The sequence below is a fragment of the Mastomys coucha genome, unplaced genomic scaffold (genome assembly GCF_008632895.1).
Source record: "Mastomys coucha isolate ucsf_1 unplaced genomic scaffold, UCSF_Mcou_1 pScaffold2, whole genome shotgun sequence".
In the NCBI taxonomy this organism is placed as follows: domain Eukaryota; kingdom Metazoa; phylum Chordata; class Mammalia; order Rodentia; family Muridae; genus Mastomys; species Mastomys coucha.
Window position 1 is genome coordinate 21,103,445 of NW_022196902.1, and position 24,876 is coordinate 21,128,320.

At 37.9% G+C, this 24,876-nt stretch overlaps 1 protein-coding gene across 16 annotated transcripts in view; it reads left to right on the top strand.

Moving 5' to 3' along the window:
- The window catches only part of Ptprk (protein tyrosine phosphatase receptor type K), a 547,270-nt gene that overhangs the window by 411,333 nt on the left and 111,061 nt on the right, over positions 1–24,876 (top strand). For all 16 annotated transcript variants that reach the window (XM_031380660.1, XM_031380676.1, XM_031380659.1 and 13 more), the window contains exons 9-12: positions 5,318–5,427; positions 7,447–7,648; positions 13,408–13,513; positions 22,867–23,140. In XM_031380660.1, coding sequence (XP_031236520.1) covers positions 5,318–5,427; positions 7,447–7,648; positions 13,408–13,513; positions 22,867–23,140 — 692 coding nt within the window. The remainder of the gene's footprint in view (positions 1–5,317; positions 5,428–7,446; positions 7,649–13,407; positions 13,514–22,866; positions 23,141–24,876) is intronic.

Below are 24,876 nucleotides of genomic sequence, written 5' to 3' on the forward strand. Positions count from 1 at the left end.
GAGAGAGAGAGAGAGAGAGAGAGAACAAAAGGCACAGGACTTTTTTTAGTCAAATTTTTTACTTATTTACCTAAGAAAATAATAGGCCATCACTTTTATAGATCTTCTTGCAATCTAAGAAATTATATTCATAAAAATTAGGTAAAAGAAATGTATATTTATATTAATATAATATGTATGTCTTTTCCATAATGGTATGGTAAATCATTAACATGACTATAAATAGATCTTTTTTTACTAACAAATATATTAAGATGATACTTTTTTATGAATTTTCTTTTACAAATGAATCTATATTGGATGAAAGCTATTATATAATGACCTGAAGCAAAGATTACCAGGAATTATGATTCATCCACCTCTTCTATAGCCAGTAACTTCTCCCAGCTCTCTAGTCCTGTGCTTAAGTGGAGAAGTCTGGTCCAGAGATTTCTCTACTTCTATTCTTTATTACTTTCTCCTTGAGCAGTCTGATAGGAGTTTTAGAACAAAAGATCTATTTGATAGCCAGACAAGTCCTCATCTCCCTTCATATATTCAATGGGCCACTATGTATCTTTTGGTACCTAGCAAGTAGGATTGAGATGGCTATCATAAAATAGGTCTGTAAGCTATAGTTTTTAGAAACAGTCCTTTCAAGTTTTCTCCTCTGGAAAGTAGAAGTGACTCTGGTTTGTCCCATTGCTTTGTCTTTAGAGAAGCATGAGCCTTGGATATCATTTAGCTCATACTGAAGCGACACAGTGTCTGAAGTCAGTCTCATGTCACCAAAACTTCAGAGTAAAAACTCTGAGACTTACGAATGTTGTGGTATCCTGTTTGAATTAATCAAGGTGACCATCGCAAGTATTACATTGTTTCGTGTCTTGAAATCATTGTGGTCACAATATTTAAATAATACCTCATCCCCATTTTGTCTGCCATTTCTACCTTCCAACACACTTAGCACTTACCTGTGCAGAAAGGAAGAGGTGAGGTAATGGATTCATATGTCTATAATAGAAGCAGATATGTAGGAAGAGCTACAGCTGGCCTGAGGAATCACATTCCTTCTGATGGGCTGTGGAGATTTCAGATCTGTGTCACACTGGACATTTTATAACCCATGTTTTTAGTATTAAGATCATAGCCACATGTTTTATTGTTTGGTGTTAACATTTAAATCCAGGATTTCTTAATTGATAATATTTAGATTCAGCTACATGAGTTTTATACTGTTATTTGTTTTTATCCACTCACTCTTTTAACTGCAATTTCTCTTGATTTTATCCTTTGATACACTTTACTATCTTGATTTCTTTCCTACAAACAAAAAAAGGCAGTCAGGTTTTTGAAATTTTCTTAATTACATTTTTTTAAACTGCATTTAGTTATACAGATGACTATGTTAATATGCAGGTAATGAATTGCTCTGGAATTTTGCCCTAACCCATACAAATTCACAACTATAATGTTCATATTGTCTAGAATCAGTTTATAAATGAGAAATAGCATGATTTCTCTGTTGAATTTCAGTCTTATTTTCAGGTATACTTTTATTTTAACCTCTGTGTTGGGAACCTTTTGTAGAAGCTTCCATTCTGCTAAACTCCAGTTTAGTTTGCTGTACTGCCTTCACTTATCTGAAGGCAAACATTGGAGTTTCAAGGTCTGACTACTGCGGGATCCCTGGGGTTGGATCTCATGTGGTAGGCCTTTTCCTTTTTCTTGTTTCTTTTCTACTCTATAAGAAATGCTTAGTGACTGGTGTAGAAACTTCCATGACAGATTTGTGAGTAACTCCTTCTTCACAACTGCTCGGGTGACTGAGTTTCTTTACAGAGGACTGGGTATATCTCAACGTTCAGAGGGAAGAACAACCAAATCATACTTATTGTTGCAAAGATCAATGAATTATGATGATCTGATTAAGTCAGTCTTACTAAATTATTGCTGCTCCAAATACAGAGAAAAAATAAATTATCAACCATCTACTAAAAAGATATAATTCTTGAAAAGAATTCTGGGGACCTCCATAAATCAAGGTCCCAAAGCTAGACTCATTTCCCATTAGAACCTTAGGGTAAAATTTATACTTAATTTATTACATGTGCTTTTTTAAGGCATGGGCAAAATTTTTTGTATAAGGTTCTGTTTTCATTTTTCATTTCAGCATTCATGAAAATCAATATTATAAAGTTAGCTCAGCAGAAAAGCCTGGTTTGGGGACATTTTAAAGGCTACAAAGCTATTTTAAAATGTACATTTATTACATTTTAGAGGCTGTAATGCTTATTTAATATAATCTTTCTCTGCACCTATTTCATTTTTCTTTTCCATTTTTTTTTAAGTTATATTTGAAGGACTTCTGAATGCTCAAAACAAAATTAGCTGAAACAGCTCACAGATAAATCACTAGTTCAGGAACCAAAGTCAGCACTCTGTCTCCGTTAAAAATGGTGTGGAATGCTGTGGTGGAAACATGAAGTGACAGTCCATGCAGTCGGTAGCTAGGCATGAGATGGCTTCATGAGCTTCATGCTGTATTTAGACAAACTGTAACTAGATTGAGACATTGTCTGTGTGTGCATAGACATCATCCCTCCTCAGATGTAGAAAATAAGTGACTGTAGCTGCTCTGTTCATCCTCACCCTCTTGATGTATATATGTATACATATATATGTAGTTTGGAGTACTTATTCGTCCAAGTCACGATCACTTGTATAGTGTGCCTTGGGCTTGCTATTCTCTCACATTTTACATCTTGAAAACAGAACCTAGAAATACTTCAAGCTGAATTGTGGCAAAGTAGAACATGCATGAGAAGGGATGAGCATATCAATGTTGTCGGGAAGTGAATTTTTATGTCCGTCCATCTTTGAATGCAGAATTATGCAAATAGTTTAAACCACCCCTAGATAAGAACTATTTGAAAATCTTTACTCTGTTTCATTGAATATATAAGCCAAAGTGTGTTCTGTAGACACAGGGATTTTAATAGTGTTCCTGGCTTTTTGTTGTTTTCACTTTTCCTTTCCATATCTGCCAAGCACCCTGACAAATATGGAAAGAAGAGATGCATTCCCCTGATTGTGATCAAGCAGGTTCAACAGATAGACATATATCTCCTTGCACAACAGACTCGTGTCCCTGGCAGCCTTGGCATTGCTAGAAATTGCACAGAATGTTTGTCAGGATCTCTGCCATAATGGGAAGAGTAGCCTATGCTGACAGCATAGAGCAGGGTAAGGGATGCTGATGGAATCATGAGCATGACCAAATCTCGGGGCTAGCATGCTTTATGTTTACTATGGATTTCTTTTTCTTTTTCTTCTTTTCCTGTGGGTTTCCTTCTTTTCTGTGCTACCTCATGTTGCCTGCCCCAGCGGTCAAAGCATCATTTATAGTCTCCTTGTAGAATGAAATAAATCTTAGTCTGGTGACAGATTGTTCAGAATTCTTGCTGCTGCTATCCATGAAGAAATACATTTCCTTTGATCCAGTGATTTTTAATTTATTTCAATCCTCATGAAATTGCTCTGTGCTTTGAAACGACATTTCTAGATAATGTCATGTGTGAAGTTCACTGAAACATTGGATTTGAGAAAAATATTAATTAAAAACCATACTTGGCTAATACAGGGTTGATATTTTCAAAAAGGAATTTTTAAGCCAAGTATATAGTATGCTATGTATTGTAAAGCATCACTGGAAGAAGAATCTGGATTGTGTGAGTAAATACTGAGGTGTACTGTAAAATATCCAAAAGGAAAACACAATAGTAGAAATATCTTGTAGCTTGTTAACAACACCTGATACATCACTAATTAATAACTTGAGATTTTGCAAATTATAAGGCTTTCACAAATAAAGAATGGGCAATTTTATATTTCTTGCCTAACATGCATGAAACTCTGAATTAAATCCCCAGCATAGTGATGGCATCAAACAGAGCCCGGGGGCACATTCTTGTAATCTCAGCACTCTGGAGGAAAAGGCAGGGGATCCAGGTCCAGGTCATCCTGAGCTACACAGAGGCAAGGAGTCCAGGTCCAGGTCATCCTCAGCTACATAGAGGCAAGGAGTCCAGGACCAGGCCATCCTCAGCTACATAGAGGCAAGGAGTCCAGGTCCAGGTCATCCTCAGCTACATAGAGGCAAGGAGTCCAGGTCCAGGTCATCCTCAGCTACATAGAGGCAAGGAGTCCAGGTCCAGGTCATCCTCAGCTACATAGAGGCAAGGAGTCCAGGTCCAGGTCATCCTCAGCTACATAGAGGCAAGGAGTCCAGGACCAGGTCATCCTCAGCTACATAGAGGCAAGGAGTCCAGGTCCAGGTCATCCTCAGCTACATAGAGGCAAGGAGTCCAGGACCAGGTCATCCTCAGCTACATAGAAGCAAGGAGTCCAGGACCAGGTCATCCTCAGCTACATAGAGGCAAGGAGTCCAGGACCAGATCATCCTCAGCTACATAGAGCCCAAAGCCAGCAGTGCACTAGGCCCTGCTAACAGTAATCAGCAGCAACAACAAGTAAAAAAGAAACAAAGACTACAGTAAAGTGTCTGAGACAGCTCAGTGGTAGAGCACTGGCCTGTACAAGCCCTGACCCTCATCCTCAGCTCTTACAAATGGCTAAGGCATACAAATTGAGAAATACTTGTATCTTAAACCAGCTTGCTCTTAATAAGCCTCTTTCTTAGCTGAGATGAAAGTAAACTTCATTTAGAAGCATGAAGTAATTATATTTTAGCATATTCATCTTTAACATCTTTTCAAAAATTATAATAATCAATATTATCCTTTTATTTATAGAAAATTTAATAAGTATACCTACAAAAGTCAAGATGGTTTTTAATGGGCAATTCAAGTCATTGCTTTGTGATTTGGCTTTTGAGTCTAAGGAACATTAATTATGATTATAATTCATTATTTTATGAACTTTGTTGATGGAACGTCTTTAGGGAATTATCATAATCTTCAAAAAATCTTTCAAGGAAATGCATCTCTGTTCTCAAAGCAAATTACAAATAAGAACCTCATGTTATTAGAGGTATACAACAGAGAAAACCAGAGTACATGACTATGCAACCCTCCAAGGTAATTGAATATTCATTCAAATAAAAATAACTTTAAATTTACTCCTACGTTTCTTGCTTGAGAAACTTGCAGCCCAACTTTCAGCGGGTGTCCATTTTGGAGTCAAATCTGAATAACGCTCTTGTACAGATTTTATTTTTAAAGACACATTTCACCTGATGGTGTCTCCTTTAAATTGTGTTTATCTTATTTATATGATTGTCTGTACATGTTCTTATCATCAATGCTTGTATTTCTAGTGCCCGGGCCTGTGCCAGTCAAATCCCTCCAAGGAACATCCTTTGAAAACAAGATCTTCCTGAACTGGAAAGAGCCATTGGAACCAAATGGAATTATCACTCAGTATGAGGTATGGAAAGGGGTGCTGGTCAGCAACCACAAAGAAGAGGCAAAAGGGGAGAAGGTTAGGAAGAAACAATGGAACTGAGAAAGGTGCGGGTGAGAGGAGTAAGGCGTGTGTCAATCTTTTAAAGACAGGATCTCTCACTGAACCTGGAGCTCACTAGTCTAGTGAGACAAGATATCCCACATGTCCCAAGGATACAGGAACTACAGGTGCAAGCTCCTGGGTTGGGCCCATTGTGTGGAGGTTAGGAAATCTGAACTCCAGTCCTCATTATTGCATGGCAACCACTTTACATACTGTTCTGTCTCTACAGCCTGGAAACCCCACCTTAATAGTCTCTATTGGTGGGTTGCAAACAGAAAGTGTTATAGTCATGATCTAAGGTTCTCAAAGCTTTTATAGTAACCCAGACAGAAAAACATACATAATAGAACTTAAGAAGAGGGGAAGAGATATTGCACAGTAGTAGAACACTGTCCTAGCATGGACAGAGCTCTTAATTTAATGTCCAATACCACGGGTGTGGGAGGAGGAGGAGGAGGCAGGGGGAGGAGCGAGGGGTATACATCCAGTGTGCAAAGAGGCTGGGATTTCTTTCTCATAGCCACTGTTTACAGATTTGAAACCCACTAAGGAAGAATAGAGAGACCCCTGAACGTTGCATCGTAGTAGAAAATAACTGACTCCTAAAAGTGATTCTCTGACCTCAGTATACACTCTGATGTAAGCACACACATACACATAAAATAAAGAAGTAAATAGGTAAATAAATAAATACTTAAAAATTTAAAAAAATATTAGCTCTCCTTTGTTGTAATTCATAAATTATTTGATTTGAAAATTAATAACTATACAGTATATGGAATTTCACAATCTTGGAATATAGGCTAGTTTTTGTGTCTGTGTACACCCATAACCAGACTATGTCCTTGTCAAACTCAATTCATGGTTATAATGAATAATTACACATAAAACTGCTAAGTCCACATTCCTAAAATTAAGAAGCCATTACCACACTGTGCTTAAGGCAAGGCCATTGGATGCCAGCTTTTCGGAGTAAGTAATTAATATTCCCCCAAAAGGAAAACAGATTAAAAACCTATTTCTGAATTTCATCGTACCTTTGAATATAAATCACCATATTTTCAAATATAAGACACACTGAGAATGATGAATTTTTGAATGTTTTTATTGAAATAGAATTTCATACCTTTCCTCATCACTTTCAAATGGATATTTTTAATAGCACAGTTGTGAGGTTTTTCTCCTGTATTGTCAGTACTGATTATAGAATAAACATTTCTGTTTCTAGTGCTTAACAATGAATTTTAGGGATGAGAATGTTTTGACCGTTAGTGTGTTTGAATGCTAGCATTCTATATCATTTGGTTTGTTTCATTGTTTTGAGATACCATCTTACTAAGTTAATACAAATGGCCAATAAGTCACTCTGTTTTTGAACTTGTATGCCTCTCCCAAGTAGTACAGATTACTAGCCTGGGTTGCTAAGTATTGCTAGAACTTGCTATGTTCCCTTTAGGAGAAAAAGAATGTCATACTTTTGATGAAGACTTTCTGTTTTCATGCACATTAAAGTACGTACAAGAAATTTTATATGTAGCATGTGTATTTAAGTATATCCATTTACTGGTAGATTTTTAAACATTTAAGTATTTGACAAATTAGGCATGCAGGGACATATATTAGTAGTTGCATGATAAGTGATAATTAAGGACATTGATAGATAATAGAAAGATGATAGATTGGTAGATGATGTTCATATTAGATATATAAAGAGGATGATAGAAGATAGAAATAGATAGATAGATAGATAGATAGATAGATAGATAGATAGATAGATAGACAGACAGACAATTGGTAAGAGATACCAGAAATAACCATATCAAAATAAAAGGAGAAGAAATGGGAAGAAATGATGGCTTGAAGCTTTTGCATACTATGTTATTTAGAAAGACTATGCCTTCAGTTGATATATAATGGGAAATATATTTCCCACAACAGGTGAGCTATACCAGCATAAGATCATTTGACCCTGCTGTTCCAGTGGCTGGGCCACCGCAGACTGTATCAAATTTATGGAATAGTACACATCATGTATTTATGCATCTTCACCCTGGAACCACCTACCAGTTTTTCATAAGAGCCAGCACTGTCAAAGGCTTTGGGCCAGCCACAGCCATCAATGTGACCACAAATATCTCAGGTAAGCAAATAAGTAATGTAGAAGCTGGAAGGCTCGTGCTCTTGGTTTGCTGTAATGTCTTCTCGACATTCAGTTATATACTGTGTTCTTATGTAGCTCAGTAAGCCTTTACTCTCATCACCTGAAGTCATGGGGCACTTTATTCAGACATTTGAGAACAAATCATTATTTGTTCTATGTTGTAATCCGAACAGGTTGCAAACAGTCACAAAAATGAGAGTAGTCTTAAAAAGTTACAGTATTTCTTTACTTAAAATGTTTCCAAGTTCATCATCTATGAGAGACCTTTTATTGTACCTTTGAGTATCAGGTGCCTGCTATCGATGGATGGATGTTATCTAACAAGCAGCAGAGCTCTTTTAGAATACTTCACACCTTGTCTCTGGCCCATTTTCCCCAACATTCTGATAATTATAAACAAATGAAACTTTCCACTCCTGTTCATAAAAAGTGTCTCACAAATTTTTAGAATAGTGCATCAAATAGGAATATTTCAGAATAGGAACATGCAAGAGACACTTGAATTGATAGGTAAAAGTAACTAAATTTTAGTTTCTATTATGTTCAGTCTTATGATTTCAGTGGACTAGATTGTTTATAGATTCTAGTTCTCCTTCAGTAAGATCACCAGTTAAACATTGTTATGTTCCTGCTACACATCTGCACTACCATACATCCTAGGTATATTCTAGTTAATAAAATATTTTGTCATATTTTAAGATTACAAAAAAAATATGTGTGCTATGTGTAACTAAAGAGGAGGCTTTGGAAACTAAGTCTAAGGAACATTTTATTTTGTGAATTCTCTTTATCTTTACAACAATTTTACACAGTATATGGCAGCAGCCTTTCCCAATTAACATTACATATTTTTGACATAGTCTTGAATAGTTTTAGGCTTTATTTTAAAATATATTGAATAAAATTGAAAGTTTAAAAATTTATGTCATGAATAAAAGTAATTCTGATATTTCACTTGCATATGATTTGATTCCTATTATTCTAAAAAAATCTGATGTCTTAAAATATTCATTATATTAAGGAATTGTAACATACTAAACTGTCACTTTATTTCCTAAAGGAAATCATCAATTCAAAATATTTATTAGGTTACTTTATTACAAAATAAGATGGTGAATATCTTGACAAATTTTCTACCTTATAGGATTAACAACTGTTGATTTTTTATATAGAAACTGCTGTAACATTTACATAAACTTATAAAACAGAAAGCATTGAGCAACTATGTATTTCTGATCTATAAATACACACACATACACACACACTCACACAATTTTCAAGTCTTAACTACCCTGTTTAACATGATGTTGAACAGAAAATTTGTAATTATAGACCAAAACACTAGCCTAGTTTTTTTTTCTCCTCTGAATTACTTCAGTCCAGTTCTACTATTGCAACTCAAGAACAGAGAGAATTTTCTTGTATTTTAAAAACATAATTCGAGGAGTGTGGACACGTGAGTGCAGGTAGGACCACCACTGCTGTTCAGAGGAACCCGCCCAGAACCCTCAGGACACAGGAAACAAGAGATGGCATGGGACTGGAACCTTCCAGTTTCTGTCTCCAACTGTAGCAGATCACAGGACTCCATACTTTAATAGCACCTGGAGTGGGCAAGCCTCCCATTAGTGTGGACTGGCCTGTGAGTGCAGGTAGGACCACCACTGCTGCTCAGAGGAACCCACCCAGAACCTCAGGTCACAGGGATAGCCTGGCACTGGAGTCTTCCGGTCTCCAATTGCACCCAGAGCTGATCCTGTGCCAGAGAGCTCTATACACAAGTACTTCCAGGAAAGAGTTGGTCTCCCAGGAGTGCCTACACACCTGCAAGCCACCTACACACCTGGTGCAGCCACTTATCTTGAAATTCCTGGCCCAAGAGGAACGCTCCCAGAGCCGCCAGGACACAGGAACCAAGAATCAGCTGGGAACAAGATCCTTCTGGTTTCTGTCTGCATCTTAGAGCTGACCCTGTACCATAGCTCTCCATACCCGAATTGATCCCAGAGAGAATTGGTCTCCCAGGAGTACTGACACACGAGCTTGAGGAGGGACAAGCCAAATCAGAGACAGCAAGACCAGTTAACACCAGAGGTAACCAGATGGCTAAATACAAGCGCAAGAACATAAGCAACAGAAACCAAGACTACTTGGCATCATCAGAACCCAGTTCTCCTACCACAGCAAACCCTGGTTACCCCAACACACCAGAAAAGCAAAACTATGAATTAAAATCACATCATCACATCTCATGATGATGATAGAGGAATTTAAGAAGGACATAAATAACTCCCTTAAGTAAATACAAGAGAATACAGGTAAACAGGTAGAAGCCTTTAAAAAGGAAACACAAAAATCCCTTAAAGAATTACAGGAAAACACAACTAAACAGGTGAAGGAACTGAACAAAATCATACAGCGTCTAAAAATGGAAATAGAAACAATAAAGAAATAACAAGGGGAGTCAACTCTGGAGATAGAAAACCTAGGAAAGAAATCAGGAGTCATAGATGCAAGCATCACCAACAGACTATAAGAGATAGAAGAGAGAATCTCAGGGGCAGAAGACACCTTAGAAAACATTGACACAACAGTCAAAGAAATGCAAAAAACAAAAAAAGCTCCTAACCCAAAACATCCAGGAAATCCAGGGCACAATGAGAAGACCAAACCTAAGGATAATAGATATAGAAGAGAGTGAAGACTCACAACTTAAAGGGCCAGTAATTATCTTGAACAAAATTATAGAAGAAAACTTCCCTAGCCTACAGAAAGAGATGTCCATAAGCATACAAGAGGCCTATAGACCGCCAAATAGATTGAACCAGAAAAGAAATTCCTCCCATCATATAATAGCCAAAACACCAAATGCATTAAACAAGGAAAGAATATTAAAAACAGTAAGGGAAAAAGGTCAAGAAATATATAAAGGCAGACTTATCAGCATTACACGAGACTTCTCACGAGAGACTATGACAGTTAGAAGATCTTGGGCAGATGTTATAGAGACCCTAAGAGAACACACATGCCAGCCCAGGCTAGTATACCCAGCAAAACTCTCAAATACCACAGATGGTGAAACCAAGATTTTACTGAGACAAAACCAAATTAATACAATATCTTTCCATAAATTCAGCCCTGCAAAGGATGATAAATAGAAAACAGCAACACAAGGAGGGAAACTATACCCTAGAAAAAGCAAAAAGTTATCTTTCAACAAATACAAAAGATAACCACACAAGCATAAAAATAACATCAATAATAACAGGGAGCAACAATCAGTATTCTTTATTATCTCTTTAAATCAATGGACTCAATTCCCCAATAAAAAGACATAGACAAAAAGGTTGGATATATAAACAGCACCCAGCATTTTGCTGCATATAGGAAATGCTCCTTTTTGTCAAAGACAAACATTACCTCAGAGTAAAGGGCTGGAAAACAATTTTCAAAGCAAATGGCTCCAAGAAACAAGCAGGAGTAGCCATTATAAGACTGGATAAAATCTACTTTCAAACAAAAGTCATCAAAAGATAAGGAAGGACACTGCATACTCATCAAAGGAAAAATCTGCCAAGAAGAACTCTCAATTCTAAACATCTATGCTCCAAGTGCAAGAGTACCCACATTCATAAAAGAAACTTTACTAAAGTTAAAAGCACACATTGCACCTCACACAGTAATTGTGGGGAACTTCAACACCCCACTCTCATCAATGGACAGATCAGGGAGAAAAAACTAAACAGAGACACAGTGAAACTAACAGAAGTTCTGGACCAAATGGATTTAAAAGATATCTATAGAACATTTCATCCTAAATCAAATGAATATACCTTCTTCTTAGCACGTCATAGTACCTTCTCCAAAACTGAACATATAATAGGCCACAAATCAGACCTCAACAGATACAAGAAGACTGAAATATTCCCAGGCCTCCTATCAGATCATTACAGATTAAGGCTGGTCTTCAATAACAAGAAAAACAACAGAAAGCCCACATATACATGGAAGCTGAACAGTGCTATACTCAGTGATAACTTGATCAAGGAAGAAATAAAGAAATTATAGATGTTTTAGAGTTCAATGCAAATGAAGACACATCATAGTAAATCTTATGGGACACAGTAAAAGCAGTGGTAAGAAGAATATTCATAGATAGAAAAGTCTCCCAGGGTCATGGATTAGCAGGATTAATATAGTACAAATGGCTATCTTGCCAAAAGCAATCTACAGATTCAATGTAATCCCTATCAAAATTCCAAATCAATTCTTCATAGAGTTAGAAAGATCAGTTTGCAAAAACCTAGGATAGCGAAAATTATTCTCATCAATAAAAGAACTTCTGGAGGAATCACCATTCCTGACATCAAGGAGATAGGGGGTTTTCGGAGGGGAAACCAGGAAAGAGGATAACATTTGAAATGTAAATAAAGGAAATATCCAATAAAACAAAGAAAAAATATAATTCATGTTACTATGCTTTGAACTTACTGTGAAGTTGTTGAAATTTCAAGATAATGTATGGCTGTCTATCCCTTTAGTGTAACATTTGTTTTTCCCTCTGTATTTATAATATTAATTTAGGAAGAAACTGGAGATGTGGCTCAGTGGTTAACAGCGTGAGCTACTTTTCCAGTGGACTCCCAGAACCCAGGGAGTACCTTTTGTAACTCTAGTTTCTGGGGATCTGATACAGTCTCCTGACTTCTACAGGCACAAGCATTCATGTGGTACCCAAACATTCATTCAGGCAAAACCCATGCAAATAAATACTTAAGAACTTAGAAGTGTGCTACTGTTTTACCAAATTAACTGTGTGTATCTTTTGATTCTTTGAGTTTACTGAGTATATATTTTCTATTTATACTATTGGCTCCACAAAATGTTAACTCTTAATTTTGGTTCCATGTCAGGGCCTGTGTTATGTCTTCGTGTCTATATCATAATACCTACAACTTTGTATATGTTTTGCTTTTAGCAAGCATTCAATGAATGGATGAATTTTTTTAAAGTATCACTTGACTTTTCAAGTATAACTGAAAATCTACATGTTTGAGTAGGTCTCATTCCCTTAAGCATCCTTCTGCATGGTGAAAACAAACTGAAATTCCTTCACAGTCAAGATTGGGAAACTCCCAAATCACAATTAAACACTATCCAATATTTTGAAAATGTGTGTGTTCAACTATTCGTGAATTAATGTACTAGCTCTTGGCAACTGAAAACTGATTTTCATTCCAGTTCACCAGAGCTAACAATTATGTTTCCCTTGTGGTCACATGAAACTGGTCCAGAGAATATATCAGACCTTTCTTTAGCTTATTTAAAAATGAATGGTTATAACCACCAGGCTGCCCAGAGCTCCCTTCAGCATGCACAGCGCAGGCCTTCATGTGTGACTCCCCAGCTGGGGCTGAGTCTCCTCCTCCAATCCCACCTCTTCCTTGTTGGGTTAAAAACCTTGAGAAGCTGAAATCAAAGTTTCTACACAAAGTTTTTCAAGTATGAGTACAAGTCCCCAGACAGCTTTTTTAAAATCCAACAACGTCGCCTTTCTAGCTACTTCTGCTAGGGTTAAGGTTTGGTGTCATGCCATAAAATAAGGTTCATTGCAGTTAATTAGGAATTAAATTGATTTCCCCTTAAGGGAAATCATTTATTCCTAGCAACCTATAATATATTGCTATGAATCTATGAGTCGCTTGAACTTTCGCTTCTCCTCGTTGATCTCTTTTCAGCTCCAAGCTTACCTGACTATGAAGGAATTGATGCCTCTCTGAATGAAACCGCCACTACCATCACTGTGCTATTGAGACCAGCACAAGCCAAGGGTGCTCCTATCAGGTAAGGGAGTGGGGGTGGTTAAAAGGAAAAGCAGGAAGCGGGAGAAGTGTCTTAGCTCTGAAATGTTGTTTGTTTTGTTTCTGTTTACTCATTTGAACAATGATTACAAATAGACCTATAGTTAAGAGGAGACTTCTAAGGGTGTTTCTGTCCCATCTAAGACTATTGCTTCAACCTGTTCTACAGAGTGATTTCCAGGACAGCCAGGGCTACACAGAGAAACCCTGTCTTGAAACCCCTCTCCCTAGCCCGCCCCCCCACAAATAAGCCTATTGCTGTCAGTATCTTGTTTCATTTCACTTCCTGTATTGGGATCCGTACCTTGAAGGTATTTGTCAAGTAGTAGGAGGAAGCAACTCTTGTCTAACTGTGTATCTCTTAGGAGTAATTTCACATGAGAGACTAAAATCACTAGGAAACAGTGAGGAAAGAAATGCAGAAAAACACAAGCAGATCAAGTGACGGTGGCCTTTCAGCTCTTAAATTATCAGAAATTTTATAATAAATATTGAAGTTCAGCTTGCTGATTCTTTTATCTCTTCACATTAAAATCTCTCCTATTACCCACTACTGCTATTCTTCAAAACAAATCTGATGCATGTCAAAAAAAAAAAAATTCTGGTGCATGTCATTTTTAGAGTTTACTAAAATTATTTCAGCTTTTTATATTTTGAACAACTACAGATGAATCTTCAAAATTCTGATTGAAACCAATAGCAATGTGGGCATTTTCTTAATCAATATTGACAAGAAAATCATATAGGTATAAAGGTAAGACACATCTGACAGCAGAATTGAGTTTTGTGCTGTTTATAAATTCTTTCAAAAGTAAATTAATCTCTGTTCTGTGTGTAAAACAAATATCCTTGACATAAAGAAACAGATGTCTTTTGTCATCAGAGTTATGCAGTATTTCTTCATGAATAAAAATATGTTGATGAACATGAGTCACACAGAAAACTTGCAATCCCCATGTGGCTAAAATTCAGTGCAGCACCACATTACAAAAGAAGAGGGTCACTTGTGAGCCTGTGACATAGAAGCTTCTGGAACATTCAGACAGTGGACAGCGCTGCTCTGAAGCATTTCATTGCTGATGTGAAGAGGAAAAGAAAACGTCTCATTTGCGTGGACCTGGTGTCCCTCTCTAGTGACACGTATTCATGGCCATTCGTGCATCCCTACCAGGACACAACTCACTTCACTGTGTTTAATGTGTTCCTTATGTTTAAGGGGATTCCAGGTAGTTGTCTTTATCTTTTAAAGTTTGTTATGGTCTGGAGAGATGGCTCAGTGGAAGAGCACTAACAGCTCTTCAAGAAGAAGCTGGTTCAAGCCCTAACACCCACATGTTGACTCACATCTAAAACTCTTGTCACAAGCAATCTGATGTTCTCTCTGGCATCCACAGGCACTGCACATATGTGGTACACAGACATACATTCAAAAAACAAACATCAGCAAAACAAAAACAAATAAACAAATAAAATCTCAAAACTATTTGAAATCTCTTAAAATGTTAATTGAAGTCAACTTTTTCTTCATGTTTCATTATCATTGTCATCATTATTGTACAACTGTGCTGTATAACTTATATGACGCTCTGTTCACTTAATTAAAATTGTTCTGTAAATTTTGACCATTCATTAAGTGTCTGTCACCCTGCTTACTATTATAAACCAAAGATACACTAACCATAACACAACACAGTGTCTCTTCCCAGGTTTCTCAGGGTATCAGGTGTCATTCCATCCTGTAGATCCTGAGCTCATTGACAGTGCTCAGGAATTCTGTGTATTTTCTGTGGGTTTGATTAAATGACTTTCTTCTCTTCTACTTGCCTTTATGTACACATGATTTCTAATTACTAAGAATTCATATGGTCTAAACCAGCAACTACACAAAAATAATTCTTAATAGTCATTTATCTTTCCCTGACATGGAAATATACTTCATTGTATTTGTTAGCAATACATTTGACCTTTCCTGGAATTGAGCCCACTGGCTAGGCACTCCAAATTATACAGTATAGATAAATAGTTCTCAGGAAACAAGTTGAAGAGATGGAGACATCAGTAGATAAGACTGACTGCTGTACACTCAAGAGGACATAAGTTTGAATAATTGACCAATAAACCCCGTGAAAGCCACGCAATACTATATTTTCCTATAGTACCAAGAATTGGGTACAGAGAAAGGCCAATCCCAGCATGGTTGACATAGCATGCCTCAGAGGCAGTGAGGGACCCTATCCAAAAATAAGGTGGAGAGTAATGAAGGAAGGCACTCCACATCCTCCCCTGGCCTCTGCATGCGTGTATATGGGTGCACACTTGGACATACTCCACACTCACAAACATATGCACCAACACAAAACTGGACTTTATATACTAGGCTACTAAGAAATAAGTTAATATGAACATTTGCCAAAGTTAATAAGTGAATGTTCCAATCAGGGAAGAACAAATCCAATCAAGGCCATCTTTATTTAGCAGCATTTGCACAGAGCACCTGCAGGTGGAGCCATCAGGCAGGGCTCCACTGAAGTAGCCAGCACAGCAGTTTGGCATTTGCTGGGTTTGGGGGGAGTCCTTTAGTCGAGTAGTATCTTCCTTCCCACTGAGCACTCCCCTCCTTCCAACCACACGTGCAAGGCCCTGGGGTCTGATGCTGAGGTGGTCTAGTCCAGTGTCCTAACAGCTTTAAAGTCAGAGTCTCATGCAATGGGGTAATCAAGTTTCCTAACACTGAGTCTATGGTCTGCTTCTATAAAGCATTTCTTGTATCCCATCATGCCATTTCAACTTTCCTTTAAAGTATTTACTTTCTGCCTAATTTCTTGATGCTTATTTACACCCTCTGCTGTAAATGTAACTGCTGTTCTACTTTGTAGCTTCACAGAATATCAGATCTCTTAATCTCTAGCTAAACCTGAAAGCGTCCCACTAGTCATCAGTCATCAGTCCTGAATATTGGGTCTATTTTCCCTTTCTGTAATACTGTTAGTGTTTGTTGGCTTACATTTCACTGTCCATTTGTCCCAAACCTACAACAAATGGACTTTCTTATTCTTGACCTTCATAATGTGAATCTCTCCTTCCAAGTCTTCTGTTACAGTAACTAAGAAATCTTCCTTACTCAGCACTTGTCCATTGACTTTAGTATAGGCTTATTTTAAAACTTAAATTAACAATGGTTCCCACAAATTCACAGATTCCATAGCAATCTTTGTATACCAGGAGTTAATCTGGATATCTGAAATAGTCATCCAATGTGAAGTGTAAAAACTCCCTGATAAGACAATGCCAGCAGAGAGAAAATTTAGGGCTCAACCTAACATTTAAAGGAGGGAAAGAAATGAGGTCTGCCAAGGTATACTTTGAGAAGAGACTATGGGTGTTCAGAGAGATTGCAAAGCTGTGACTTGGAGCCCTGCTTAGGTCCCAGATTTTTTGAGGCTAATCCTGGGGGTTCTGACAATGAGGTCATCGCATCATGAATGGTATCTATGAATGAATGATGAGATTTAAAGAGAATTTGGTGTAATTATGACTTCTCCAGCCATTTCCTCTACCTTGAAGTGTGTATGCATTGGACCTAGAAGACTATACTTGGAGCAAAGCAGTCAGGACAGAAGTACATTAACTTTGTCTTAACTCTGTAAAGAGAATGGAGGAAACCCTTGAATGTGTATGGCGTGTAGATCACAGGAGTCCTTGCAGTGTCAAATGAATAATGCGTATTGGAAAATAGTGAGAGCAAGAGAGATGAAAGACATGGATTCAGGATAATATCAATCCCTGTCTAAAGTATAGAGTCTGACTTGTAGGATGAAGGACAAGACTGTGACAAAATGGCACGCTGAAAGATGAGGAAAGATTATGGGGAGTGAAGACTTGTTTAAACTAATGCCGGTATTTTGAATTTGGTGATTTGGTAGCCTGATAATTCTTATGTAGAGAGAGGGAAAAACACAGGAGAACAGGCTTTTGTATATTAGGAGTAAATAAATGGAGAGCCTGGAATGCTTTGGCAATCAGGAAAAATGACTACCTTAACTCTTTTGACCTTCAGAATGCTGGCAATGGGATAGAACAAGACATGTCTCGATGGGGAAAGATCTTGGAAATTTGTTTTCACATGACACTGAAACTTTCGAGCTGAGTGTCTGCCTCCTGCAGCTTTAAGGATAGATACTTAGACAAAATATGAAGTGATGTATATACTGATGTTTACTTTGCTTTTTACTTGTCCCAAGAGTTTACACACTGTAAACCTGTAACTATACTCACAGATTGACTTGGTAATTTTATTGTTGTTGTTAAATATCAGGACAAACTATTGTATGCAGCTTTGATTCTAGCTCCACATTTATAAACATCTTATCAGTAAACTGTCCACAATATATGTCATATATTCTCTGAGTAACAGCGGAAATCACTTCTGCTCCTTGAAATGGAAGGGAAGTTGTCCTGTGTCCTATCCCACAAAACTAAAAATTACTTTTAGCTGTGTTAATAAAATTTTATTGTGGAAGTCAATTTCACTTTAATTTTTTAAACACAAATTATATTTTGAGTATTAAAGGAAGATTGTAACATTTATATATTGAGTTTTAAGTTAATCAATACTATTTTAAACTTTCAATGAAAATGAATAGGAAAGATTGACAAATGAATAAACATATTAAAAGACTGGAATATTTTGAATTATTAGAGTCCCAAGCTCTTCTAACATTTTTAACTGTTTTTAAATTCTATTTGATAATTTAAAAACCTTAAGAAACAAAAGCATGGGCAATATAGTATCAGGAATAGTGTCAGGGATGCGTGCTCGCCCATGAGATGGACACCAAGCTGAGATGGTCGCTGGTTGGCCTTTCCTTCTGTCTTTGCGCCATTTTTGTTCCTATATTTTGTTTAGACAGGAGCAATTTGGGGTCAAAAGTTTTGTAGGTAGGTTGCATAGCTGTTGTCTGAAAGGCTCTTCCAACAGCTGACTGAGACAGATGCAGATACTCACAGCTAAGCATTAGACTGAGGCTAGGGACTCCTATGGAAGAGTTAGGGGAAGGACTTAAGGAACTGAAGGGGAGGGCAACCCCATAGGAAGACCCAAAGTATCAAATAACCTGGACCCGTAGGAGCTGCCAGAGACTGAGACATCAACCAAAGAGCATCCATGGACTTGTCTGAGGTCCAGGACATATGAAGCAGAGGACCGCCTCGTCTGGCCTCAGTGGAAAAGGATGTGCCTAATCCTGTAGAGACTTGTTGCCCCAGGGGTGGCATTTTTAATTTTAAAACCTGGAATATGTGTTTGAGCCACACCCTCTCAAACTGAACAATGAGGTTAAATGTCTTCTTTGTCAGCAGTTGCTTAGAGTTCTGCCTGAGCATCTATGGTATTTCTCATTGTAGTGATGTTTACTTGTTTCAATAGCATGCAGACACTTTTTAAGTTTACTGTGTTATAGTCAATTCAATACAGATAAGTCCTGGGCCTTCATGGTGTGTTTAAGAAAGGGAGAAACAGATGCACAGGGTTTTTAGCCTCAGGGAACTGACCAGGGGTTGGGCTCCATTAATGATAGTAAAATGCTTACACAGACTTCAGCCAGTGTCATTGCTTGGAAAGACACTTGGAGTGTTCTAATTTGTTGGGAGGAAAACCACAGACAGGTACAAACCCAACATTTTTTATTCCAGAAAGGTATTTCCAGTGATGTCATAGAAGAGAAATAATGAAATCAACTTGAGGTTGGTTTAACTGTAAGGAGGGAAATGATGTGTGAAGCTGAGTTAAGGTGACAGAAAAATGCACTTGTGAGTAACTTTCTTTTACACAACAACCCAGTGATATTCACAGGTTGAAACCAGTCACAGGTTGAAAGTGAAGGAGTCTTAAAGATAGTAGTATTTTGATTTCATATGAAATAAATATGATATGCTTGTTATATATAATATATTTAATTATATTAAATAATAAGTATAAACTAAATATACTTATGTATTATTATATATTGCCATATATTATACATATGAGGTCTACATACTTTTGAGGATTACAAAGCATTTCAACAAAGTAAAAGTCTGGTAATTTGAAAAACAGAAAAGCGAATAGAAAGTTGAGGAGGGGTAGTTTTTTACTCCAGAGTCTACTGTGACTGTGCAGAACTGTCTAATGATTTGTTATTGAGTAAAGTCAGCGAAGCAATGGATAGACTTAAGTTCCTAGTAAGAATGCTCATTAAGCAAATCTTCATTATTCAGACACATTGAGAACCTCTGAAGGATTACAGATCTTTTTATCTGAGACTAAAAAATGAGTATATTTGGATCTGAACATCACAAGGAAAAAAAAAGGGATTTGCTCATACTACAAATTTCTAGTTAAATATCCATTATTCCATTTGAAACCATACATGAATATAAAGTTAAGTAGCTCCTATGTCAGTTTATGGGCTAAGCATGGCTGAGACTGGAAACTGCCCAGGCCAGGACTGAGTTTAATGAAGTGCAGACACTTCTCTTGATGGGGCAGAGGGTGGATAGAAGGGAGATGAAGGAGGTCTACCTGCCTCCTCTCTTCCTGCCTTATTTCAGTAATTACACTAATAATAGTAATCTAGACAATATGCTTGGAGGCAAGCTTTCTGAAGAAAAAGCATGTGCGTAATCTGCCTTATGCTGTCATAAAAATCCAAGGGGCCTCAGAAACATAGCTTTAGTTTTCACAGCTCCAAAGTCCAGGAAACCCAAGATGGTCAAATCAACTCTTGCTAAGGCTGCTCATCTAAGCCTGATTGCTTCCTGTGGACAACCATCTCCAAATATCATATCCTATGGTTGAAAAGATTTCACTGTGGATGGGGTCCCAGACATTTGATCATAACACAAGAAGGAAGAATGTAAGGCACATGTAAACTTTAATAGGAACTCAAACCTCTCTGCCTTGGTTTTCAGTAGTAGTAACAAAAGTATGCTTCATTTCATAGATAATCTTCATTAGTAAATAAAAGATTTGTTAAAATTAAAGCCCATGTTAGTAAAATATTTATATATGTAAGTAAAATATGTGAAAATTTACGTATTATATATACCTCATAGAGTCATCCCCACTGCAAACGTTCTCTTTAAATGAAATATGTGAAACCTTTAGCTTGGTTCAGCCGTTGATTTTTCTCTCCGGTGGGCCCAGACTCAAGGTTCTAAAGTGCAGGAAGAACTTGCTTTTCTTCCCTTCTCTCCCCCAATAAGTTGCTTTGCTCCACATAAATCTGGAGAGCCCCAGGCTGGGTTGCATAGTTCCTGAATTTAATTGAAATGGAAAACCATGAAAGTGGAATGTTAAATATGTCAAATTAATGGAATCAGTTGAGAGTTAACATTCACTAGATTTTTTTGAGATGTATGGGGTAATTAAGAACTTTGTTTTTTTAGAGATGAGTTTATATTATTTAGCTAAGATAGATAATCACCATTACTGTTAGTCGGAGTAGGTGCATAAGCTTAAATTTTTCTGGAGAGTATAATACATCTATTAATCTGTGTGGAGCTGCATGCACAGGGCATAGACATGTATAACATAGAATTATGGATAATAAATTCAAAATAAAATAAGAACTAGGTCTGCCTAGCATGGCATATGGCAACTAAGGCTCTTTCCTTCTTTGTGTCTACAGGGTCTGCTTGCTAGTTCCTAAATTTAAAATGGACAAATGCCTGTCCCTTGGATGAGGCAGAGATCAGGCATCTTGTCAGTAGCTTTCCTTCAAGCATGGTGACCCATCTTGGCAGAGGTACAGTGTCTACAGTCTGAAATAACAGACATCTGCCTTGGTTACCAACTCTAATCTCAGTTTCTACCATTGATAGCAACCAAGTCCCTTTTCAAAAGAGAAAGAAATAGGCAGCAACCTTTTGATGTGTTAGCAGTGCTTTAACGGGAAAACAAACAGAACCTTCAATATTAAGGAAGAAAGTAAACCTGTAAATTAAATGTAATCCTTTCTTTGAGGCTGTGGGGGTCTCTGCTTGTAAGTATAATGGCTTATATTTAAATTGGAATTTTGCTTTAGACCCTAAATTTCTTTTAAGCTCCTAGATGCAAATGTGATTTTCTCTCTTGGTCTCTCTGGAAATTCCTTAACAAATGCACAGCCTTGCATCTTCCACCCTACTACAGACCTATTAAACACGGGCTGCCATCCCTCTCTAGAAAGCCTAGCTCCTATTCTAGAACAGTGGGTCTCAACTGTCCTGGTGCTGAGGGCCCTAAATACAGTAGTCATGTTGTGGTGACCACCCTCTCAAGCATGAAGTATTTCCATTGCTAATTCATAACTGTTCATTTACTAGTTATTAATCATAATAAAAATATCTGACATGCTGGGTATCTGGTATATGACCCCTGGGGGAGTCGAGAACCACTAGTCTAGATGAAGTATATTTGCCTAAGTCTCAAGATTTTACATAGAGACCCCACCCACAACTTATTCACACTGAATTTAAAAGCCACAATGAATTCCCTTCCGTTTTCAACAATTCTAAAATATATTTATTATGTGTACATTCAAAGTATGGAAAGTAATACTAGTAGCAACGGCAAATTTTATAGATAATATTTACCTAGATTTTTTACTTAAGACATTTTCCACAAAGGAAGTATATTAAAGGATTCCCAATTCAGGTTGGAGTTTTAATAGGCCAAATGCCATCTGTCTCTCCAATTTGTAACATTTTATTATTAACAAGCCCAGAAGAAGGAGCCAGTCTATTTCGGTTGTGGGGACAGATTTGTGTCCATCTGTGCCCGCCCTGTCGCATGTCACTTGTGTTTTGGATCTGTATAGCTGTGAGGCAGTGGAGATGCAGGCGAGGTCAGGAGGTGGACAAGCCTGTCAGCGCCTCGTGTCCAAGCCTGTGACAACTGCAGACAGCAGCTTCCAATGCCTCCTGGAGGCCATCATTCTGTTGGGCCTTGGAGCTGGACCTTCGGTGATGTAATTTCATGAGAAAATGTTAACTTTTTCCATTTAAAAATCTAAGATAAAGAACTTAATCTATACTATGACTCTGGTTAATGGCAGGGTTCTTATTAGAGAGGCTTAGTTTTCAGCCTTTGACAATGTGAACCACATTACGGTGATTTTTCTTACTTGTCCTGGTTACTTGATAAGCTCAGCATTGAGGGCAGCAGAACTCATGAGAAACCATTTTATGGGAAAGGGGCTGAATGCCGGTTACAAGCATTGGGAAGCTGCCTGCCCACTCTGAGCCCCTATTCTTTTCTCCAAACATCTTAACATGTTAGATACTAAGTGCAAACATTTTTTTTTCTTTCTCCCATAGTGCTTATCAAATTGTTGTGGAGCAGCTACACCCACATCGAACCAAGCGAGAAGCAGGAGCCATGGAATGCTACCAGGTTCCGGTTACATACCAGAACGCCCTGAGTGGGGGCGCACCCTATTACTTTGCTGCAGAACTTCCCCCTGGGAATCTTCCCGAGCCTGCTCCCTTCACCGTGGGTGACAACCGGACCTATAAAGGCTTTTGGAACCCTCCCCTGGCTCCCCGCAAAGGATACAACATCTATTTCCAAGCCATGAGCAGTGTGGAGAAGGTGAGATTCCTCTCAGATTTGACTCTTTTCCCTTGATCTTAAGTAAAGCTGTGGCTATATTTTATAAACATTCAGTGGCATTTGTCAAGGAAAATTGGAAAAGAGAACAAAGGGGAAGAAATGGATGTGTAGTGCTTCTGTTGCCAGCTCTTGCAAGTTAACTGAAGGACTGGGGCTGAGAGCCGGCAGCATTTCACAGAATCCCTGTTTCCTAGGAGCTGCTCCAACTCACTCTTTCTTCAGGAATGCCCACAGTGCAACTGTGAACAAAGTGGTTTGAAAAGGTGGGTGTGCTGCCTCCAGAACTCCACCCTCAGTAAATTCCCTGCATTGTTCTGCCTCACTTGCTCGGTAGTGGCCGCTTCAAAAGATTAAATTTACTTCAGGATAAACAGAATACGCGTTCCACACTGGGCTAATAAAGCCTTATAAGCTTTTCAGGGGGTACAAGCCAAAAAATAAATAACAGCTAACAATCCTCTGATTACTAAGTAATGGGATGCCTGCAGTCCAGCTGACAGAACCTAAACAGAAAGCTGCCTGTGAAGGCTGGGTGCTGAGCCATTACTGAAGTTGACTGGCCCTGTCCCTGGCTACCCCTCCTTTTCCCATTTTGGACACAGTTGTTTTTGAACACTGGGGCTGATCCCAAATGAATATTGAAGAGGAAAGCTCAGCAGGGCATGTGTGAGGAAAAAAAACTAGCCTTTTCCTCTCCTGCTGTTTCCCTCTGAAAGACTTTCTTTCCTAAGACTTATTTTGTTTTTATTTTTTTATTTCTGTTTTAGATAAGGCAGTAGGGTTAAAAAAAAAAGGTCGAGAAGAGAAACTTGAACAATTCCAAATAGAGATGAACACTGGCATTTGTTGGACTTGGAGCTATGTGCGAAATGGTAGTTTTTGTGTAACTGAGTCTGTAAGATGACACCTGGGAGACGGTGTAAAGTATGTGAGAACCAATTGTATGAGTCATATTAGCTCTTAGAATAGTTTAATTGAAAGACAACCAATTTTTATATCTACAAGGGCCATGAGAATGTGAGTATTGCTTTTATATGCAAGTTGTATTTGTCTGCATACCAGTGTGGCCAGTGTAGAGTTATGGCAAAGAGAAATGCCAGACACCCTTTAAATACATAGTCTACATGCAAAGGCTGCCCATAGTTTGGGTTACGAGTTGAGAGTTACTTCTATGGAATCGGAGACAGGGCAGAAAGAGGAGCCTTCATGCAGAAAGTAGAAAGCAAAGAGACCAGGTGTTCTCCCTACTCTCTCTCTCTCTCTGGCCAGGGACCCTCATCCTATCATTTTGGGAAGGTCTTTCTGAATTTATAGATAATGTCTCACAGACATTCCCAAAGGCTTGTTTCCATGGTAATAAATTCCATCAAAATGACATTCAAGATTAACAGCCCATCTTCTGTGTGTGCATGCACACACACACACACACACACACACACACACACACACACACACATCTATTTTAAAAGTAATTGTCTAGGTTGTTCCAAACAGAGACATGGTAAAAATTAGTAACCCCACCTAAATACAAATAGCACACAGGTAAGAGAGAGTTCTAGATTTAAGTTTTTGTCTTTAAAGAGGTGGGAATTTCCAAATTAACTCTTGTTAACCTGTCTGTTGTGTTGTAAGAGTGCAGATGTACTTACAGGGGATTTTCTCTAATACTCTTAACACCACCATTTGACCTGTAGGCCATGACAGTTTTATGGGTC